This window comes from Panthera pardus, unplaced genomic scaffold (genome assembly GCF_024362965.1).
Source record: "Panthera pardus isolate Hobbes unplaced genomic scaffold, ASM2436296v1 HiC_scaffold_16, whole genome shotgun sequence".
Classification (NCBI taxonomy): Eukaryota; Metazoa; Chordata; class Mammalia; order Carnivora; family Felidae; genus Panthera; species Panthera pardus.
Window position 1 is genome coordinate 55,343,959 of NW_026526721.1, and position 23,179 is coordinate 55,367,137.

The window sequence follows — 23,179 nt, forward strand, 5'->3', positions numbered from 1 at the left end:
ATTCCACCTTATTGTTGTTAATCTTTATTAATTTAATTGGAGACAAATAGTGTCAATTATTAAATGAATTTCTGCTCTGTGCTTTTATGTTTCCCTCTTTTCTTTTTGTTCTCTTTCTAAACACTTTAAAGAAAACCTCAGTTAGCTGCTTAATATTTCTTTTCTTTACTCACTAACATAAGTTGTACATTTTAACTAATAAAAATCTGTGCAAAAATTTCCATAAGATTTGGACAAAAACATTCATATACTATTGTTCCTCCTAATTCTTTTGAGAATCCAATGACCCTTTCCCTCCCCTCAAAATCAATAACATACAGGGAAAACGTTGCCCTTAATGTCATAGTCTTTAAGGATTTCTGAAGGCCATAGATCCATAGATCCCAGGATATGAACCCTTGCTTTGAATACTGTTTGGATATTCCCCCAATATTCGTATGCTATATTGTATATTTAATGTTTTTAAAATAAATTTGAGTATGTTTAAGAGGATGTTTTAAAATTTACATGGGGTTGGGCATTCTCTAGGGAATATTTTAGATTGCTAATTTTGTGTTGTAACATGTAATATATATGCAGAATTTCTGAATTTTAATGCTTACAAAGTTCAGTTACAAAGTGTATCTTAGTACTTTTTTGTGAATTATCTGTGAGATTAAAGTGAAAGCAATGTTAGTATTATCATACTCTTGAATTCTTTCCATATGTTCGTTAACTCTACATTTGCTAAACAGTTTTAAGTATTAACAGCTTTGTCCATTTATTGAGGTGTTTGATTATAATTGTAGTTCTACCTACTAATTTTTTTTTGCATTTTTGATAATATTTATACTATGTATTATAACACAGTAACTTAACTCCTTCATCTATAAATGAAATAATTTGGACCAGATCATTTCTAAGACCTCTGATTCCAATTCTGACTCTGTGTTACAAATTCCGTATATTGCATTCATAATGTGTATTTTACTTCACATTCTCATTTAGGTACAGTGTCCCACTTAATCATCTTATACTCTAGAATCCATTTCATGTCATCCCATGATAAGTATTTCCACTTCCTTGGTGGAAGGGGGTGAGATTTATAGAGGGACTCATTGAACTTTAGAGCTGGAAAGGGCCTGAGATCCTTGAGGTACTTTTTAGAAATACTTTAGTCCAGCCCCCAGAAAGATTAGTCCTCAGGTACCTTTGTTCTTAGTCCATAGCTCTTGCTATATAACCATCCAGTATTTCAGCTGCTCCTCGCACAACTTTCTGCACCGAGGCAGACAAAAAGACAAGTTGTTTTAGAACATCACGTTTATTCATTTTTCATCTCAATACTCTGCTAAAATTTGTGAGTTTGAACACCGACAAGATAATGCTGGTTTTCAGGTGCACACTCAGTAATTGATAGCATAGTGAAACTTACATGGATGGCTCCAACAGTTCCAAATGTATATCCCAAAATTTACCAACCACATAGATAGTTGTCACCAGCTCCACAGGAAGGAAAATTACATTAACTATACAATGTCCTAAGATTACTTCACCACTTCACTTACCATGAAGATATTCAGTAGTTCCTTTTTGTCAATAGAACCGTTTCCATCAGCATCATACAGCTTAAAATACCATTTTAATTTCTGCTCCATTTTTCCTCGTACAACGAGATTTATAGCAGCAATAAACTCTAGAAAGTCGATAAATCCATCCTATAGAAAGCAAGGACAGAAAGGGACGTAAATATTTAAGAGAAACAATTGTCTTTTATTTGAGAAATCATGGTTCACGAGCAGGACCATTAGCACAAATTAATACAACCCGGAAGATTTCAACATAGAAATTTCCCTGGCATTTCATTACCAAAACAAACAAATAAACAAAGAAAAGCATGGGTAATGTGTATAGAAACAAGTTTAAATATATAGGCAAGTGTGTTTTTAGAGAAAATATCTACTTCTTATGCCAAAAAAGAAACAAGATTCTGGCCTGACCCTGACGGAAGGCTGCGTCCTCACCACTGGACATCCTACAGTAGCTGTCTTCTCCTGAGTATCTTCAGGTTTTGTCCCCCACTTAGAGAGAAGACCAGGTACCAGTTTCTAATATAAGGGGAAAAACCAGCTAGATAAATTCTGTACTCCTTTTTAGAGAGCCCGGTTGATTTTTTTGGAATGCTAAATTCCAGGATTCCTTTTAAGTAAGTCGTTTTCAGTATGAATCAAAATTTATGAGCCTCTTCTCTGTAAAGGTTTTGCCATATTAGTCGATCTTAGAAAAGACTGTTTAAGGCTTTCAAGCTTAGGCAGTTCCCTTCAGCCTGTTTTAAATTGGTAAAACACTCTCAATTGATACAGAAATAGTCCTTGTCATTCTTAAGAATCATACCCTTCAAACCTTGCTCAGCCAAATGCTCAACTATCTTAAGAAAAGTGACCAGCTCTAGGGAGGTGTGTGACCCACTCTCTGCTATCTTCCCCTGGGAATTCAGATGCCAAAAGTAGTATATTCAGCCCAAGGAAACATGCTGTCAGCTGCATTCTCCTTGGAATTTTGGATTGTAGAGTCTTATTTACAAAACAGGATGTGACATAAAGTACTCCTTCCCCTTAGAAGAAAGAGCATGAGACTTAGCAGCCTATAAAATGGTATGTGTTTGCTTCGAGGAGCAAGCTTTTGTATCTAGTCTATAAGAAAAGCAATTGAAAACTCACCCGTAGTTCTGGATCTGAAACAAAATCTTCTTGCCTGATTAAAGGCTTTCTGTTGGTTGGTTGCTTGGTTGGTTGGTTGGTTTGGTTTTTTAAAGACTACTACAGCACCTCAAATACTGAAAGCCAATGTGCTAATGACTATAGCATTGTCTTCAAAATGTATTATTGAAAAATTTTTTTCTACCCTGTTGATTTTTTACCTATATAGTCAGAAAAATACAATAAAAATATTTAAAAATTTTACTACATGTGGGTAATAGATTTTTACGTTTTACAACTTAGGTAACTTCACCCCATCAATAACTTTAATACTTCTTACAAGCAACAAGACTTCTGCTAACAGTCTGGAGTCTGGTTGAATGGATCTCCTCAAGGAAATTTGCTCAAGGATACAAAACATAGGTGGTTTTACCTTTTCTCTATCTGCCTTTCCTACTGCTGTTACCGCTTCACCATATTAACTCCTAACATAGTCATGGCTGAAACAAGGGAATTATGTTATCATAGAGTTGAAATTTATTTAAGAGGACATCAAGATATCTTCAGATTTGGCAGGACATGACCATTATTTTTCAGTGTCAAGACTGGCAGGGATGGAGAATATGAGTTGGGTGGACAGTATTCAACCAGGGGCACATTGGCTCCCAGGTCTTCCTCCTGTGTCTCTAGGACTGACCGATCAATACAACAGTTCCCTGGGTAGTTCTTATGTGTGTTTGCCAAAAAGTTACAGAAACATCATCCCTGAGAAGACTGAGCTGGCTTGCTGTAAATATAAAGTTGATCTTTCAGTGTTTCCATAAAAACCTTATATTCCATGATGGTTTGTTTCACTTTTTGAGTCCTGCTTCAGGATCATAGATTTTGGCATCACTTGCGTGATGAATGGCAACAGATCAGACTGAGCAATGCTGCCTTTAGAACATTTGGCGTTTTCTGATTAGGCACAGTGGGCAGGTGACCCTAACTCCTTCCAATCCTGGTCCTGGAAGCTCTGAACAAACTCTATCAGGAGATGAGCATAAATATTTTCATTGTATGGCTTTAAAATGGACAATCTGCTTAATCGACTGCCAAAGGTGATGATGGGTAAGGAAGCCTTTCTACTTAGACAAGTGCAGCCTTTTCCAAAATCTCCTACAAGCAATACATCTTCTGTTCTCACTTCAGCATTCCGTTATATAGTCAAATTCTTAACGAACCACTCTTTCCGAACCAGCATTCCATCATATAGTCAAATTCTTAACGAACCACAGCCAACTCTTCTTTCCAATTATTTTTCTGGTAAGATTTTGTAGAAATTCGCATTGGTGAGACAACTCTGGTGAATGTGATTTAATGGCTTGTGTTAGTGTTGGAGAGGGTTTTAGGTAATGCTTATTCTGTAAATTGGTAGATAAAGTAATTATTGCCTTCAGTTAACCTATAGATTTTAAACATGGGAGAGGGGGATAAGAGCCACAGAGGTGAGATGTTCCTGTAAATGTGACCAGGAAAAATGCAAAAGAGAATGCCCAAAGACTTTTCTTTGACATGATCCAAAGGAACATTGTTAAGTTCATATTTCTGTATTTGAGCTACTGGAGCCCTCGTGGCACACAGAACTGTCTGGAAATGTTTGACACGGATTGACCTTGTGCCTGAGTAGGGTTCATAAACTCCCTGCATCAGAATCACATGAGGACAATGAAATATGCAGATTCCTAGGACCCAACCCCAAACAACAGCATCAAAACTACTTGGGATGGTGTCCAAGAGTCTGCATTTAAAATGCTCCCCAGGTGAGTCTCATGTATCCTAAGATTTGGGAACTATGGATCTAAGCTGTTTTTCTTATAGATGTCTTTCTTCGTAGGCAATGTTTTCAGCTAGGTATGCCCAAGTGGCTGTTTTAATTATGACTTCTTCTCACTTGAGTTTCTGTAACCTTATTAAGACTAATGAGAAAAAATATGACCCACATGGTTCAGTCTCAGAATAATGACACAGTCCTACAAATACAGTCCAGCAATCAAAAATTAATGGAAAATAACAGCAAGTCTTTACTTTGATTTCTGGAAAAAATACAAGTTGCAAGAAATTTATGGATTTCTTCCAACACCCTCTTCCTCTCCCTTGTGCTCCCCGCACATAGCCCCTGATGCTCAACCTTCAGCAATTCCCCACTGCCCCCCTCCTTCACAGCAGCCTGACCACGAGAACGCACCAGCCCTTCACTCCACCACCTTGTCTCCTAATTCTGTATCCCAAATCCTAAAACATTAGTTTGGTGATGGCTGGATCCTCCTTCAAGGTTGAGGGTGGGGAAGAAATTGGGCACACACAAAGCCATTTTCAGGAACCTCAGAAAAGGAGAGTTTGGGAGGATGTCTACAAAAATAATTTTAATTCCAACACATTTATAGATGTATACACTATGTTCTTAGGATGGAGTGGTTTACACGGAAGAATTAAATGGGGCCAAGATACGGAAGCATGACTGTTTCTCAGTCTCCAAAGGGAGTTTGGTCCGTTGATAGGTTACAAATCATTTTGTAGAGGGGGGTTAAAACAAGAAAGAGAAAAAAAAATATATGGAGACTTCAAATTCAAGCTTTCTTATAGTCTCTAAAAATGTAGGAAACTATAAGGCATACTTTTTACATCTACAAATAAAGTATAAAAATATTTAAACATTATATAAGGCTTGTTTTTTTTCTACCACCAAAGAGATGAAACTAGAAGTCTAATATAATAAAAAAAATAAGGAAAACAAAATCTATAGTGTTCCGTCCAACAGAAAATCCACCAGTGGAATACATGGTCTCCAGCAATATTCACAACCTGCCATAAGTCACAGTTGCTTTCAGGATATGATCAATTTGAAATGCAGATAGAAAGTTAAATTATAAAACTTACATGCATATGAAACAATTATTTTCTTATTTATTACTGAGTATAAAAGCTATAAAATCTACTATATGTATATACAATGTTCCAAGCACTGTGCTAGTCACTTTCCAAGCATCCTCTCTAATTCTAATAGCAACCTGACAGGTAGCCCTACTATTCCTACTTTCCAGAGGAGAAAGCGGATTTTCAGACATGCTAAATAAACTACTTAAATAACAAAGTTAGGTTGTAGGTGGATCCAGGATTTAAATTCAGTCAGCCTTCCTCTAAGGCTTTCGTTCTTTGTATCACCCAGTATTTATTGCCCTCAAATGCATTACAACTGAATTCTCCTTCTGGAAGAGGTATCCATACAGATGGTACACATTCAGCGCAGTGTGTTAGTCCTGATTCACAGGTGTGAACTATTCGGTAATACGGTCGTATAACGTAAGGTGACCCGAATGACTGAAAATGCAGCACCTTGGCACCTGTGCTCCCTTCATACATGGTACTGCCCAAGGGGCAGCTGGCCTGTGTGGTCTGAGCTGCTTAGTCTCAGGGAGACTGTGAGCCCAGAGAGCTCCTGGGGCCACCACTTGCAGGCTTCCCTCGCCTCGCTTGCATAGCCATCTGGCTCAGAGGGACAAAAGGTGTTCACTCTCCTGTTGCCTCTCCTGCTCCTTCACATCTTTGATGAACATTTCTTGTATCCATTTTGGAATCCTTAGCCCCTCTCCCCGCGCAAGGGTTTAACCTCCACCACCCCATAGACCATGGCTCTCACTGCCTGTTTCCCCAGGAAATTTCCCCAGCTGCGCTTCCAGGATCTAAAGCCTACATACCGGTCCTGCGTTAGCCAACCTTGTTCTGTCTTCACCTCTGCTCTTGACTAGGACTCTATAGCATTCCTTTGCTGTGCATCTGGTCCATGCTTTGGCTCAGCACTTCCCCCTCTTTGGGGCCTTACACCTGCATTGCGGCCCCGACCAATCCCTCCATTCTCCCCACTTTGTAAAATACCCAGGTAAAAATATCACTGTAGATGTCATCTGCTAGGACAGTGTGGTCCTGCCATCACTCTGTGTGCCTGAGAGACCCCAAGAAACAGATATTGAAATGTCATCTCAATATACTTCAGAGACATCTGCTTTGGAGTTTTGTCCCAGGGATGGAGCCACAAATTTATAAACTGGCTAACATCCTTAGGGGAACTTGGCTTCATTTCGTTGATTCAAATTGTAGAATTTCAGTTCTAAAAACAGTCATTTTGAAAATAAGAAATGGACTGAACTAGTAATAATAATAATTATAATTATAATCAAAATGAAAATGGCAACTATTGATGTTGATGTAATACTTGCTAGACACACAGGGCCAGGCATTGTGCTTCGCACATCTGAGCTCACTTAACCCAAACAAGGTCCCAAACGGCATTAACCAATAAGCACAGCATCCTGGGTTCAAGTAACATCAAGATCGCAGAAATATAAACTGTTATTACAACAACTAGGTATCAGACCCCATTTGTACCCTAGTGCACCCTCTTATTCAGGAAAACAAATGATCCAAATCAAACAAAAATCCTTCAAACCATGGTCCCAAATGAAAACTATTTCCTCTGACAGCATTAACACTCTGCTGCTTTTCACAGAATCATGATCTGTGAAGAACTCCTGAATTGTCACAGCCCCTAACCTGAAGACATTTAGATGTTTTCACTCTTTTACATGTGACACCTTCCAGTGACATTTTGCCAGCTGTGGCAAGTCAGCAGCAACATATGAATTGAAACATCTGCCTGGAAGTGGTTACTCAGATGATCACAGTAAGGAAACCCAGAGAGTTAGTGTCAGCACATCCCGTGATTGATCAATAATTGTCACTGATGTTCAATTTGCATCTTAGAAACTGCCTATATTGCCCTAGGCAATATAAGGGCCACCTCTATTATGTCAAATACATATGAATGCTTTTAAAATACTTTTATGAATTTTTGAAATCTGTAAGAGAAATGTTGTATTCAGCATTTATGACCTAGCCCATTTTTACCTACAAACACTGACATAACAGCAAACATAGTCTCTATCAGCTACGGGATTCCTGGAATGTCCTCAAAAGAGACTCACCTCTTTAAGATGAGAAATACACTGCTGGCTTGTAGGCTGGTTCTATAACATGATCTGTATGCACATCACATGCAGTTGTCCTTGACCATGACTGTGCAAACTTCAAGGGTTCTGGGACAAAGGGCTTCTCACAATACTTACCCAACAAGCTCACAATTATTAATAGGTTTCCTGGATATCAATCAGGAAGCCCCAAGCATCTGCCCCTAGCATGCAGCCAGCTCAGTGATATTTGGACGACTGTGAATTAGAAGCCAGTCTCAGGTGCCTTGGGGGAAGGCAAGACAACTGTCTGAGTTTGATCACTTCTGAATGAGCTAACTATGGAAGACCCAGCAGTGACTATAGCAATGGTAGCCTTTTGCAAGGAACTTCTTCAGGTAGCCAATATGGCTTTCCTCTTAAAAACACCTGTCACCCTAAGCAATAATGCCACAGATAAATCCAATTTTAGTATATGTGCTGCCGAAGCGAGTACAATGCCACAGATAAATCCAGCCTTACCCTAATTCAGTCAGCTTGTGTCCTAAGAGTGTTTCCTTTCTCATGGAAGACGCTGCATCCTTGTTCTTTGCTGAGTAGAAGAGGTAAACAGAGGATATAGAAAGTGGTAGCACAGACAGTAGAATATATATACCTATATTACTTGCATCAAGGCTGTGTTTCTCTATTATGGTTGTAACTAGAAGAACAGTCAGAGGAACTGCTTCTGAATCAATAGTTTTGGACCTAGAGTCCCTTTTTAATAAGTATCCATGTTACAAAGCTCTTTGGTAGCAGAAATGGGCTTAGACCCCAGCTTTCTAACATTTTGACGGTGGTCTTTCTGGTAGAACAGTGGTGCTCATGTCTGGCCGCACATTCAAACCACCTGGCAGTTTAAAACTAACACAACATTGTTTTGATTCAGTGGGACTCGGGTGGAGCCCCAACCACTGGTGATTTTAGTAATACCCCCAGGTGCTTCTAATATGTAGCCAGATTTGAGAACTACAATTCCAACAGATTCTGTTCAAATGCACGAGTTACAACAGCTTAAGTTTAAATGCATGTCAGCAGGTACAACTGGTGTCTTTAACAGGTAAAATTCTGAGAAGCTCAGCCAAAATGCTGATGACTGATGTTATATATGAAAATACTTCATAAATTACAAAGTGCTAAACAAGTATGAGGTTTTTATTATCAGCAACAAATGCTTCCTGAGAGTGTCTATGTTGGTAGTTCTGAAGTAGTAGCCTTGGTCTTTCCCCTTAAGAGATTGCAGCCTCATGATTTACAATCTAATAATAGATGGTCATTTGTTTCTGGTAAATGTGTCTTACGAAGAGCGGCAGTAATAGCGGTCCCCCTGCAGGCCAGACAACCTGATACAGTGTTAGAGGCTGCAGGGCAGCCTGGGGGTTAACAAACAGCAGCAAGTATTACACACGTTAAAAGCCAGGTTGCCTGCTCTAATTTTCAAGGGTTCTCACACAAAGAGAAGCTAAGGAACCAAATAACCAAAGGTCACTTCTGAATTTCCAGTAGAGCTAGGGTTCCCATGCAGGTGTCCTGGATTTAAAAGACAGTTGAAACCCTAAGGTGATTCTCATTTAATTAATTTCATTCTGTGACTGGCAATCATTAGAAGGGGCCAATGTGGCCCCAAACAGCACAAATGATCGTCCACAGCACTTGGATCAATTAAAGAAGAGAAATGGTGAGCAGGCAACCTCTGCACCTTAGGTACCCCCTTTCATTAGGAAATCGAATTTGAGCTTGATGCAAAGTTGAGCTACTCTTCACTGTTATCAGACCTGCAGGGGCTGACATCAGAGATATCTGCATTTAACAGATAAACATACCATTCCTCTGTGGGCTACAGTCTTCATTTCTTCAACGTTTTCTCCGACATTATTTCACATGAGCTCAGTGAGAGTGTAGGCAGGATAGGTCTTGTCTGAGTTTTAGAACTGACGACCCTGACACAAGGAGGTTATGAGCTTGGTCCAAGATGACACACAACAGTAAGGGTCAGAGTTGGGACTGGAGTCCCACAACCCTACCTCTCCTGCAAGGGCTTCCACTGCCTGTGGTGGCCTGTGACTCGTCTTACAGAAATTTGTAGAAAGGCTCATTAAAATTAGCAAGGACGGGCAGCTGGGTGGCTCAGTCGGTTAAGCGTCAGACTCCTGATTTTAGCCCAGGCCATGATCTCATGGTTCATGAGTTCGAGCCCTGAGTCTGGCTCTGCACTGACAGCACAGAGTCTGTTTGGGATTCTCTCTTTCTTTCTCTTTCTGCCCGCCTCCTACTCTCACTCTAGCTCTCTCAAAATTAATAAACATTTATAGCAAGGACTTCTAATACATCGAAGCAAAGATTTGATTTGCGAACATATTTACAGGTAAACCATCACATATATTGTAATAATCATCTATTAGATCCCACAGCTTGCTATTTACCCTCACTTTTCTTTCTGTAACGGTTTAATCACCCTGTTTCTAAGAAATCATTTACATCCCCTTCCTCTTGATTCCCAGGATTTTCTGAGGTCGTGACTTTAAGTAACCTGAAAACTTAATCTGGTATTTTGTTTTATCCTAGTGATTAAATGTGTCCTCGTGCTGACAACAGTTTTTCTGGCTTAAACCATCACTTCATTTATGGTTTGAGTTACAAACCCACGAGTTCAGAGAAATCATTTTATCTCAAAAACTTCGGAGTCTTACAAGGGGCAGAGCATTTTGATGTCAGAGTGGCGCTCTGGATAACATCCGGTATGCCTAGATGTGGCCCAGGGTGCCTATATCTACCTTTACACCTATTTTTTAAAATTATTTTTAATGTTTACTTTTGAGAGAGAGAGAGCGAGTGCACACAAGTGGGGGAGGGGCAGAGAGGGAGGGAGACACAGAATCTAAAGCAGACTCCAGGCTCTGAGCTGTCCACACAGAGCCCAACACAGGGCTCAAACTCACGAACCGCAAGATCATGAGCTGAGCCAAAGTCAGAGGCTTAAGGGACGGAGCCATCCAGGCGCCCCACCTTCACACCTATTACAGAGTAAGAATGTGGAATAGGAGCTAGAGGGGCTGAGGGCTGACTTTCTGCTTGGAGATTCTCCAGGCAAGTCAACCCTGGCATCTCAGTGCTCGGAGTGTCTCATTTCTCAGCTGTGATGCAAGAATACAGAAAGTCACAACAACAGGCTATCTGTGTACAGCAAAGACACGTGAGGCGCCTGTGTGGTCCCCGGTTATGCTCTAGCAGTAGCCCTCTGCCTTAATTAGGTCCTCACATACCCTTCTCTCTCCTCCCTCATACTTTAATTGAGCTGTTCCTTTTATTGAAATTCTCAATTCCTTTGTCAAAGGTGGAATACCATTGAAATTTAGGGTATAGCCCTTGGAATCAGACTGCCAGCATTCCAAGTCTGCTGTGTAGTTTCAGGCAAGTTACTAAACCTCTCTGTGCCTCAGTCTCCTCATCAGTAAACTGGGACTGTTAAAAATAGTACATACTTACATATTATTGTTGTGAGGATTCTAATAAATATGAAGTGCTTTAACCATGACTAGTACAGAAATATTCAGTTAAGTGTTAGCATTTATTAGTAATAATTCAAGTTCTTTACTTCTTTCGAGGTCCCAAAGTGCCTCAACTTCTCCAAAAAGCCTTTCCTAACTCTGTATTTTAGTTTTCGTTTCATCTTCAGATCCCAGTAAATGTACCTTGAACAGCACAGCCCTGCTATAGTTTGTTATACTGCTCTATTTTACTCTTTGGGCATTTAGTCATAATTTTTTTATCCTCAACTAGACTGTAAGCTCTTTAGGGGCACAGAACGTCATGTCTACCACCTACCTACTCACCCCCATCCCCACACCTCTCCAAAATTTGAGTGTGATTTTTCTAGATTTTTCTACCGTTGCCTGTCCTGCCGGGATAGCATTGAAGATTTCCCCAGACCTTCTATCCAGCCTGCCCATCTAGAAAGACGCTGGACCATCCGCAAATCACTGGGCAGGGTTTAGAAGCAGCCTTGTAATCTGGAGAACCATCTAGAACCCTGAAACTAAATAGTATGCTTTCCCGTCTCTCAGTCTTTGATTCTTTATTTACTACCTTTTATTATTTGAGGATACATTTGCCATCCCAGTAGATTATAGACTCCTTTGAGGACGGGACCAATCCCTATTCATATTTGTGCCTACCTTCCTTCCACCATGCCTCCAGGTGCTCAGTAAATATTTGCAAATGCTGTGAGATAATAATATAGCGTATTAAGGATGTGACTCTGCTCCTGCTAATCTCTTCTATCGTCTAGCCCTCCCACATTCAGGGAGATTTCCATTGCCTAAGAGATAAGTCACTGTAGCATAAAAGCAGAAATCCAGAGTTCATTCTTGCTCTTGAGTTTCAATAATTTAAGCTGTTTGGGATTCAGAGCATAAAATTTATGCCATAAACAAAAGATTTGGAAGAATACGTAATTAGAGCCAGTTTCTCTAGTTTCTCCTAAGTCTACCCAAACTAAAGAGGCTCTCTGAGGGCCAAGAATGGCTGCAGGTCTGGGTGACAGATGTAAGAACAGAAGCACCCATGGTTCACTCACTGGACTGGGGAGGAAAGGTTGCAAGGAGCATCTGTTCATACAGTCTAAGAGGCTTCCATGCCTAGGAGTACAAGGAACCTGAGAGAACCTGACCCAGGAGGACCTGCCATGCAGACAGCAGCCTCGCGAGGCGGGCAGGAGATGATGAGAGATGTGGTCTCAGCAAATACCAGTGTGTTTAGCTGCTCCTCTGCCCTATATTAATACCTGGAGATTTAGATGCACCCATGGGCTTTACATGCAACCCCGGAAAGTAGAGAGAGAACACTCCTTGGTAAAATGGAGACGCAAAATATAAATTAACTTCATCATGGAAAACTAAAGTTACATTTCTTGAATGCTTGAGTGTGTGAGCTGAAATTCTTAACAGTTATACAGATAAAAAATAAATTTTAAAATTTCCCTTGAGATAATTAATCTAACTGGGAACTAAGTTACACTGTGGAAGACACAGTGGCCATCCTTGGTATAAATATGGGGGGAAAAGGAGGGAAGGAGAGAGGAATGGAAAGGGAAAAAAGGGCATATATAAAAGTGAGGATACTCAAGTTGTCCCTTCTGTTATTTTATTTAATCACTCAGTAAATATTTGTCACATCTGCTTTATGCCACTAAGGTAGGTGGCTGGTCTGGGGACGCATGCAGGATTTGAAGGGGATGATTCATTTGTTTTTATTCTTCATGTTTCTGCAGTGTGGTTTCACGACATGAATTCATGCAGCACTTGTACTTAAAAAGAGAAAGTACAGGGGAAGAGCAAACTGCACATCTAGTGTGAAGAAAGCAGTGTGGCTGGAGCGCAAAGGCAGAAGAGCAGTGCTGGGTGGCTTCTTTCCTTGCCAGGCTCTGCCTGGAATTGAGCACTCGTTCGGTTTTTTCTGGGTGCATAGAGACCAGAGTGCAGGTTCATGCCCCCAACAGGAAGCTGTTTCCAGGGAACTGGGCATTTTGCATCAATCTCCAGGTGAAGGACACAACGCTAAGGTGAGAATAGTGCGGCCTCTGTCCACATTCACTGCCTTTTAGGACCCAGTAGCCGGTGACATCATCATCTTCACTGTGGTTCTGTGAAAATGGGTCTGCCCCAGACCCAGCTCTAATGACCAGCCTCGCAATCAGCTTCTACCTCAGCAGTGATGCACTTTCCCCAGCAAATCAAGAGCACAAATGGTTAGCAAACTATTAAAGTGGCGGCAGCACAGCCAGTGCTTGGAGCCCCCACCTACCTTCAAGTTCCGCCATCCACCCTGTGTGGGTTTAACACAGACCACAAGAACCACACGCTTACACCGTGTTGTACTTTTTCATGGAGACTTTGTTTTAGACAAGGTTACTCACTACCATGTTTGGGCCAGGCTGGACCCTCATCTTTGGAGTCCATAGGGTTTCCATAATGGAATGGACAATTCATAGTTGTAGAAAGGAAGGAATCTATGTTGTCCCTTGCAGAGACAGACCAATTTTGAGTATAGTTTCTTTCACTTACCTCACCTACAAAGACGTGCTAATACCTTTTGTGTTTTCTTTTTTAAATCTGCTTTTTTATCATTAGGCTTTTTAATCAGTTTTTATTACTAATCCATAATTGACATTAAACTCAAAATTAAACTAAACTAAAACGAAACTAAACTATAATTGAAAACTTTGGACTTTCTGGTTATTTTTCCTAGCCTTTGTTTACATGCTTGTCATGATGCTTATTCTACTTATGCTGAGATTTATCAATTCTAGACATTACCTATTTATTTCCCGTTATAGCAAATGACAGGCATTTAGTTCTATGACCCTCATATATATCCACGTAGTGTGCTGGAACCTACTGTATCTGCTGGTGTGAGCAGATTGTCAAATTTTCAGGAATTTTGCAGGCCAACTATTAAATGGTTGGTAGCTCGAAATTGACCATGGTGGGAGTATTTACACCATGGAAATCAACATGTTACCAGGGCTTTTCTCCCATGGAAGAACTAGTCGTTAAACATTTCTGAGCAACCACAGTTCTTCGTCCATACTCTCACAACTGTGGGTTAATCTAAAAGTTGAGAGTTTAATTTTAATGACTAGTAAATTTTGTTCCCCGTATAACCCATTGATGAACCAAAATTACTGACTTCAGTATTTTATATGGAGTTAATAATTACCTCATCATTGTCAGGCTGACATCTCCTGAACCTAATGGACAATCCATGAAAAGTGAGACAACCAATAATTATGTGCTTATGAAGTATTTTTGCCAAGCAAATCAATCTGAATCTATTTAAGCTTCCACAGCTAAATACCAATTTACTGGTAATTTGAAGATAAGAAAGCAATCAACTAAATCCAGAATGCAGAATATTCTACAGAACTAATAACTCACCTTCCCCAACAAATCAATGGCATAAATGGGGAGGGGGGGGTGGGAGGAAGGAGGTGACTAGGGATCTATTATAGAAAAAAACAGATTTAAGAGTCATAACCACCAATTTCCATGTATGGACCTTGTTTGGATCCAAACTCAAATCAAGAAACAATAAAAAGGTATGCTTAAAGGGTACATGCACCCCTATGTTTATGGTAGCATTATTTATAATAGCTAAGATATGGAAGCAGCCCAAGTGTCCACTGATTGATGAATGGATAAAGATGTGGTATGTGTGTACATATACATATACAAATTCACATACACAGTGGAACATTATTCAGTCATAAAAAAAAAATGAAATCTTGTCAGTTGCAACAACATGGATGAAGCTAGAGAACAATGCTAAGTGAAATAAGTCAGTCAAAGACAAATACCATATGATTTCACTTATATGTGGAATTTAAGAAACAAAACAAACAAAGGAAAAAAAAAGAGAAACCAAAAGACAAACTCTTAACTATAGAGAACAAACTGATAGTTACCAGAGGGGAGTAGGGGGATGGATGAAACAGGTGATGGGGACTAAGGAGTGCACTTGTTGTGATGAGCACTGGATGGTGTATGAAACTGTTGAATCACTATATTGTACACCTGGAACTAGTATAACACTGTCTGTTAACTGGAATGAAAAACTTTTTCCAGAAAGTCTAAATTTAAAAAAATAAAAAATAAAAATGTAGGAGGACAGATGAGATGAAAGTGACTGAATTTTAATAATTGTTGAAGATGGATGATTGGTCTATGAGAGTATCATTAGATTATTCTCTCTGCCTTTGTATATGTGTGAAGTTTTCATAATAAAAAAAAATTAAAGTTATTTCATTTAAATTTCAATAATTTTCTTTGTATTTCACCTTGTTAATTTTTTTAAAGGGACCATCAGATTGGTTAAATATAAATTAGTAAATTTATATTGTTTTTGAAATCCTCAAGCACAATAGATAATCTATCGGTGTCATTTTTTCAGGTCTTTCTCCCAGAGTCCCCCTTCTCCCTTTACAATCTGGATTAGCAGTACACTGAGGTTTCTGTATAGCTGTTGATTTGGAGTTTTCATCTCCATGACCCAAGACTGTCCATATCTGTTTTCCTATGTTGGATTCACTCTCTCTCTCTTTGTTGATATACTCCCTCTTTTTTGCTGAAGTACCTGCTCCAGTAGCTTCCTAAGAAAAAATAAATGTGAAGGATATTTTTTTAGTCACTGCCTGTTTTTATTCTCTCCTTACATTTGATTTGGCTTGATTTTTTTCACCATCAGAATTTTGGAGGCGTTTCTCCATTTACTCTTAAGTCTCTAGTGTAGGTGTTAGGAAGTTCACTGTTATTTTGACTTTCATTTTTTTTCTTTTTAGATTTTAGGATCGTCTCTTTATCCCTGTTTAAAATTTTTCTCAGAGGGCACCTAGGTGGCTCAGTTGGTTAAGTGTCCGACTTTGGCTCAGGTCATGATCTCATGGTTTACAAGTTTGAGACCCCTGTTGGGCTCTGTGCTGGCAGACTGGAGCCTGCTTCAGATTCTGTGCCTCCCTTTCTCTCTGCCCCTCCCCCACTTACACTCTGTCTCTCTGTCTGTACTAAACATAAAATTTTTTTTTTTTAATATTTTTTCTCAGGGTGCCTGAGTGGCTCAGTTGGTTGAGATACCTCTCTTGATTTTGGCTTAGGTTATGATCCCCAGGTTGTGGGATCAAGCCCCGCATCAGGCTCCACGTGAAGCCTGCTTGAGATTCTGTCTCTCTTGCTTTGCACCTCTCCCCCATGCATTTTCTCTCTTAAAAAAAAACAAAACAAAAAAATCTATGCATATGCTGTCAGTCAATCTCTATTTATTGTACTGGGCCCTTGTGAAACATGTGTCTAATAGGTCTGGAAAATTTTTCTGGTTTGTTTTGTTATAACCCTACATTCTCTCTGAGCTCTTTTTCTGTGACTCTTATTCATTGGATATTAGACCTATTAATCCCAATTTAAAGATTTTATTTGGAGAAATGGTGTGTGGAAGTAAGCAGGAAAGATGTCAGGAAAGGCTGAGTGAGCTAATCCGACCCAGCTAAAGAAGGGTGTAAAAGAAGTTTGGACAGAAGTGTCCTAGGCACTCTTGAAACCTACAGCTTGACAAAGCCACCAGGGAATCCTTTAGTCAAAGCCTGCTGACAAAGGAATCCTGAATCTTAAGAATGGGTTGGCTTTATTATTCCTGCTGCACTCCAACATTGGTGATAACCTAAACCCAAGCACAGACTCAGTGCGTGCGGTGAAGGATTTCAAAGCTGTGCACTGGGGCCCTGGTCAATTACCTTCTGGGAAGGTCTGAGGTGCCAAATTTATGGCCGCTACCTTAAAGCAGGTTCTATTAATTCTGTGATGTTGAATGCGTTAGTCTATGTACTGTGCCTAAAACAGTGTCAGACACATCTCAAACACTATTGTTACTGAGCGACAAGGAGATGCTTACAAGGGTGTGTGATTAGCCAAAGGAATTGATATAAACTTTACAGTCTAACCTTCACGATCTATTTCCACTTTAAGCACTATTCTAGTATGTTTAGTGAACTTGAGTACAAGCCAAAGCCAGGTGAGAAATGGCAGAGTAAAAAGAGATTGGAAGCTCATTATTATTAGAACAATCAGAAAGCTGGGAAAGGTGTGTTTGACAGCAGGGAAAGAGAAAAACAATAAAAAGCAAAAATGACAAAAGCACATTATTTTCAGGATTTGTAACAACAGGAAACTTAGCCCCAGCAACTTCAATAGGCATGGCTGCTTCGTGGTATTCCAAAAACATAACAACCAATGTTCATAACAATGACTCTGATATCAAAAAAGGTTTTACCGGTACTTTGAGGAGGCAGGAAAGTATGAAATGCACTTTGTAGTGACTTCCATCCAGAATAGCTAACACTGAAGCGGAGCTCCAAGAAAGAGCAAATCCTCCACGGTGCTGGGCAGCTGACAGTTTTATTGATCTAATTAAATATATGGCTTTTTTGTTTTCCTGTGCATTAATTGCATATCATTTCTTACTGTCACTTGATAAAGAACCATCCTTACTCTTCTCATTTTACAACCTGATTTTATATCAAGGTCCCCACACCTTGTGTGGCATTAGTCATCACCGCCTAGATTTGCTTGCTTCCTAAGCAAACATAAAATCTCGATGATAAATCATGAATACCAGCAGACCTTCCAAGTCATTTAAATGAAGCTCCTGAGATGGGCTTGGCCGTCCCACGACTGGCCCCGAGAGGACACTCCAATGGTACACACGCCCAGATTGCTTATCTGAACACTGTCTGCCCCAGCTGCCTCGGCAGCAGGCTTCGTTTTGACAACACTTCTGGTTTCTGCCCAGCGCTCCTTGTCACATGTTCCTGTTCTTGCATGTGAACCGCTGACATGCAGTGCTTCCACAAACATTGGGTTAACAACAAAATCTCTGGCATGGGACATGTCACCAGTTACTTTGAAGAATAACTAAAAAAAAAAAAAACCCTCCTAATAGCTCATCTTCTAACCTCTCGGGAGTTCTGTCAGAGTCTCAGAAGCTGCAATCTAGAGTAAAAGACTTCCACTGTGAAATGGGTTGCTTACAGCGGGCAGCAGGCACAGTGGGACAGCAGCAGCCACACAAAGAGCGAAACATACAACGGCAGAGAGAAAGGCAGCGAGGGCTGCGAGATTCATACGTAGGCAGAGACAGAGAGACAACATGCCAACATGCACACTGTGCCCTGTCCTGGTCACTTCAGGCTCTTATAACAAAAATACCATAGACTGGGTGGCTTAAAATACTCGGAAATTTATTTCTCACAGTTCTTTAAGTGAGGGAATTCAAGATCAAGGCTCAAGCAGATTCTGTGTCTGGTGAGAGCCCACCTACTGGTTCATCGACAATCAGCCTTCTCACTGTGTCCTCACATGAAGGAGGAAACTCTCTGGGGTCTGTCTCTTTGTAATCCAACTAATCCCAATCATGAAGGCTCTGCCCTCATGACCTAATTACCTCCCAAAGACCCCACCTCCAAATACTATAATGTGGGTGGGGAGTGGTTTAGATTTCACCATAATTTAAGTTTGTGACAGATAAAAAAGGAACCCTTATTTAGAATGGAGTCGGGAGGCTAGCAGGGGGAGCTTACACACCCTACCACTCCTTGTCAATTGCTGACCCAACAGGAAGAGACTGCATCTTGCTTGCTTGCTGATTCTACTTCTTTACCACCCCAGCAGGAGGAAAAAGGGCCCCACCCCTTGACCCTGGCAACAACCCAGCCAATGAGATATTGTCACAAACAACTGAGACAATAAAAAGCCACTATACCTCAAACTCCCAGTTTACTCCAACTGACTTTTTGTTTATAAAAGCCTTCCTGATTTCACCCTTTCCTCTGTACTAGAGCGTTCCTCTCCTTTGCTCTGCATACTTGCCTATGGCTTTGCCATAGCCTGCTTATCCAAAATTGCAATTTTCTATTTCCCATTAATCCCATATTTGCTGTTAAAGTAATAAGCGGTTTTAAGGTTGGGGGAGCACAAAAATTCAGCTTATAGCATATCTAGAACATGTTTCAACGTCAAGAACAAAAGCAGAATCTGCCTCATTTTCCCACTGATTTGTAAACTCCTTGGGGGCAGAACAGTTTGTTTGCATCCACACTAAGTCAAATTTATGAGGAGGAAAACACCGTCATACTAAGCAGGCAGTGTTTCACTCACACTTGATAACAAAGAACATGTCCTAAAAGACAATGTCCTGAAAGAAATCTGCTCCCAACATTATTACAAGAATTAAAATAGCTGTTAATTTTGCACACGTTCAGTTTTCCCTAGTTCTTGGCTGGTACCTCCTTTTAAGTTATCTATTGTTTTGGTTTGTTTTTATTTGGAAAAGGGCTCAAAGGGCTGCTCTAGATTCCATACATCCCAAAGGACAGTCAATTGTTTTAATTACCACTTCTGCCTCATCTATTCTCACACACAGCCTTCTAAAGTCATCTATTTTTCAGTGAGTGGTATTTCCCCTTTCCCTTTTATTCCAGATGGCATCAGCCCATTTTGAAATATACAGGTAAAAAACAACAGAAATGCACAAGGAAAAGTAGGCAGGAAGAATTCTGGCCTGGTTGGTCAGATTGTTACTTTTTTGTCTTATTTTTTTCTGTTCCCCATTTTTTTTCTCCTCATCTTTGTATTTTTTCAGGACTTGAAAATTAAATATGCTGCAACTCCTTAGGAGTGAGTAAATTCAGAACAATAGTTCAGTGACAATCTTTAGAAACTAAAATTTATCTGAATTTAAAACTGTAAATTGTTTTGTTTTTCCTCCAACTAAATTGGTCAGATATGAAAAACTATTCCAGCATTCCAACTTCTGAGTACAAACAACATGTTGGCAAATTTGTATTGATTTTACCTGCCAATCTAGATGCAATCACACTTTTTAAAGCAGATTCCTGTAATTTGCTTTTCTATAAAATGTCACCAACACATTAAATACTTTGAAAACAGTCTTTGTAAATCAATCTGCACTTATTAGATTTGTTTAAACGATAGCATTAGAATTCCACGCTGAGATTTAATTTGGTTTTAAAATAACTCGCTACATGCAGAACATTTCCAAGAGTGGAGAGGCTAGTTCCCAATTACTTTCATGCCGTCAGTGCTAAATGTGTTTAATGACTCACTTACCTACAAGCTGTGGGTTCTCTGAAGACCTCCCTGTTCAGTGAGATGCACACGTTTTACCTCAGGCTATTTCATATTTTTACAGAGGGGAAAATGCAGAACCATTGCCAAATAAAAAGTAAAGGACTTACCTTGTTCATGTCAAAGGTATTATAGACTTGATCAACATGTTGATTGGCTTTTTGATTCAGACCTTGCAGACCCAAGAGTGTCTTGAATTCATGCAGTGTTTGCAGGCCCGATGGATATTCCCTCATAAATTTTTTGTACCACACATAGGTCTCTTTAGCAGGAACTGCTTTCTGACCACCAGCTATGGATTCATTATTTCCCATCGTGACTCACAGTCTGCAGCTTTTTCTCAGGTTGTTTTCACGTATGGTCTCTCCCAATTTAGTTCCTCACTTCTTCACTAGAACTGGAGGCTAACATATGCCTTTAGAAAGCTAGTCTAACCCTCTTACAGCTATAGGCTAAATAAGAATAGAAAGCCAGTGAGATTAACTCATCTGTACAGTTTTAAGACTAGGTCATTTATCGCTGATGGGATTGTGCTGCCATTCAGAGATACAGTTTTCTGTGAAGGGCAGAGGCATTGTCCTTGCCATATTGTTAGCCATTAATTATGCCTACATTGAGGAGGGGCGTCTAATGGAAGGAACTCTGAGTTGCATTCAGGAAGCCTGGGACTGAAACATTACTTAGTTTCTACAGTCTCACTGTTCCCATCTATAAAACAGTAACAAGGATATTTGCTTTTTCATACCTAAATATTGTGAAAATAAATTTAGATGTAAAAACTATTAAAACCATGGAAAAATTATACATTGAGTATTGCTAAATTTAAAGGAAGTCTCTGTAGAGAAGAGGGAAATGGGTAGAGATAACCATATTATCAGCAGTAAAAATGTTGATGTGATGTTGTTGATGTGCAGATAAAGGGACATGTTGAGCTGTGTCTTCTGGCATTTTCTCTTCTTTACTTTGAGACAGCGTGTATGCAGGCATGCTCACACAGCCAGGGAGAGGCAAAGAGAGAGGGAGGGAGAGAATCCCAAGTAGGCTCCACGCTGGCAGCACAGAGTCCCATGCAGGGCTCTATCTCATGGACCGTGAGATCATGACCTGAGCCGAAATCAAGAGTCGGATGCTCAACAGACTGAGCCACCCAGGCACCTCATCTTTTTCTTTTTTTTCTGTTTCTGTATTTTCTGTCTTTCAAATCCGCTTCTACCCAGGCCCTCTGCCTGCTAACTTTGTCCCACTCCAGTTCCCAAGCTAATCTTGTCTGAGTCAAGCCCCAGTTGCACAGGAATTGAAAACTGAGCAAATGACCATAAGAACCGTCTCCATGGTCCAGTAATGGAAAGGAACTGCCCTGTGTGATCCTCAAGCCATCTTGCTGCCAACCATACGTAGGAGTAACAGAATTACATTCTTTCCACCTAGGGTCATTTGGTCCCAAGCATGGTTATCCCCTCCTAACCTCACTCCATTTTTCCCCCAATTCTCATATTGACTCAGTTCCTAAGTCCAGTTTCTCTCTTAAGTTACTATTCCTTAGTCCTAACTTATTACCTATTCAAAACCCCAGGTTCCCCAAGGACTGGAGCCTTTGGGGCCTTGACAGGAAACGGGGGTAGCTAGGATATATATGATTAATTTTGTTGCACACATACCAAGGTAGACTTTAAGTAGAAAAAAATTTGAACCCATAATTACAGTTAAATAACATGTATTCAGTAAGGTTATCGAAATTTGGAACACCTTCACTTATAAGTATTACTTGAAACCATTAGAGTAGGTGAGATTTCTTAGGCAGAGTAAAAAGAAAGAAGATGAGATAATAGGACTCGGTCCTGGTAGGAAATAGGAGGAGGGTCCTGCTACAATCTTCCAAAGCCAGTCTCTGGGGAAGTCCCTGTGCAGTCTCTAATGGTTTGCCAGGATGCTCAGAGGCATTGACTTCTTATCACCATTAACAGTTATTAATCACCAATTTTTAGTTAAAAAAAAAAAAGAATGGCTACCGATGATGCAAGAGGAAGGTAATGAAAGTTTTCAAGGGGCCAAGAAAATCCCCTGTGGAAGGAAAATTTTGGATAAATCAAGAATACAAGGACCTGAGATCTGGAAACTGTGTTTCTTCATGTAAATTATGCTTTTCAAAAAATCTGCATAATGATTACTTGCTGATACAGAAAAAAACGTTTAAAGCTATTCCAGGGGCGCCTGGGTGGCGCAGTCGGTTAAGCGTCCGACTTCAGCCAGGTCACGATCTCGCGGTCCGTGAGTTCGAGCCCCGCGTCGGGCTCTGGGCTGATGGCTTGGAGCCTGTTTCCGATTCTGTGTCTCCCTCTCTCTCTGCCCCTCCCCCGTTCATGCTCTGTCTCTCTCTGTCCCAAAAATAAATTAAAAACGTTGAAAAAAAAAAAATTAAAAAGAAAAAAAAAAAACTATTCCAAATACTATAAGAATTCTTATATTGGATACAATATTGATATCCCAAACTCAGGAATCCTGCTACATAAAACATTAACTAGTTATAAGATAATGGGGAAAAGTCTTCATTTATAAAAGGTCAAAGAATAAATCTAAATTACAATAAATTTAACTAGAATGTGCTGGACATATTTGAAGAAAAATTTTAAATGCTAATACAGGGTACCAATAAAGACTTGAACATACAAAAAGGCATATTTTGGTTTGGGGTAGAAAGACTTGATATTTGAAAAAGGCAATTCTACCTTAATCTATCATACCACCATACGCCAAACAAAATGCAAATAAA

The 23,179-nt window shown here is 39.9% G+C and overlaps 1 protein-coding gene across 1 annotated transcript in view; it reads right to left on the reverse strand.

Annotated features, from left to right (window-relative positions):
- The window catches only part of GUCA1C (guanylate cyclase activator 1C), a 31,936-nt gene extending 11,020 nt beyond the window's left edge, over positions 1–20,916 (reverse strand). The window contains exons 1-2 of the mRNA XM_019448290.2: positions 20,520–20,916; positions 1,548–1,697 (exon numbers count right to left, since the gene is read on the reverse strand). Coding sequence (XP_019303835.1) covers positions 1,548–1,697; positions 20,520–20,723 — 354 coding nt within the window. The 5' untranslated portion in view covers positions 20,724–20,916. The remainder of the gene's footprint in view (positions 1–1,547; positions 1,698–20,519) is intronic.
- Between the last annotated feature and the right edge of the window lie 2,263 nt (positions 20,917–23,179).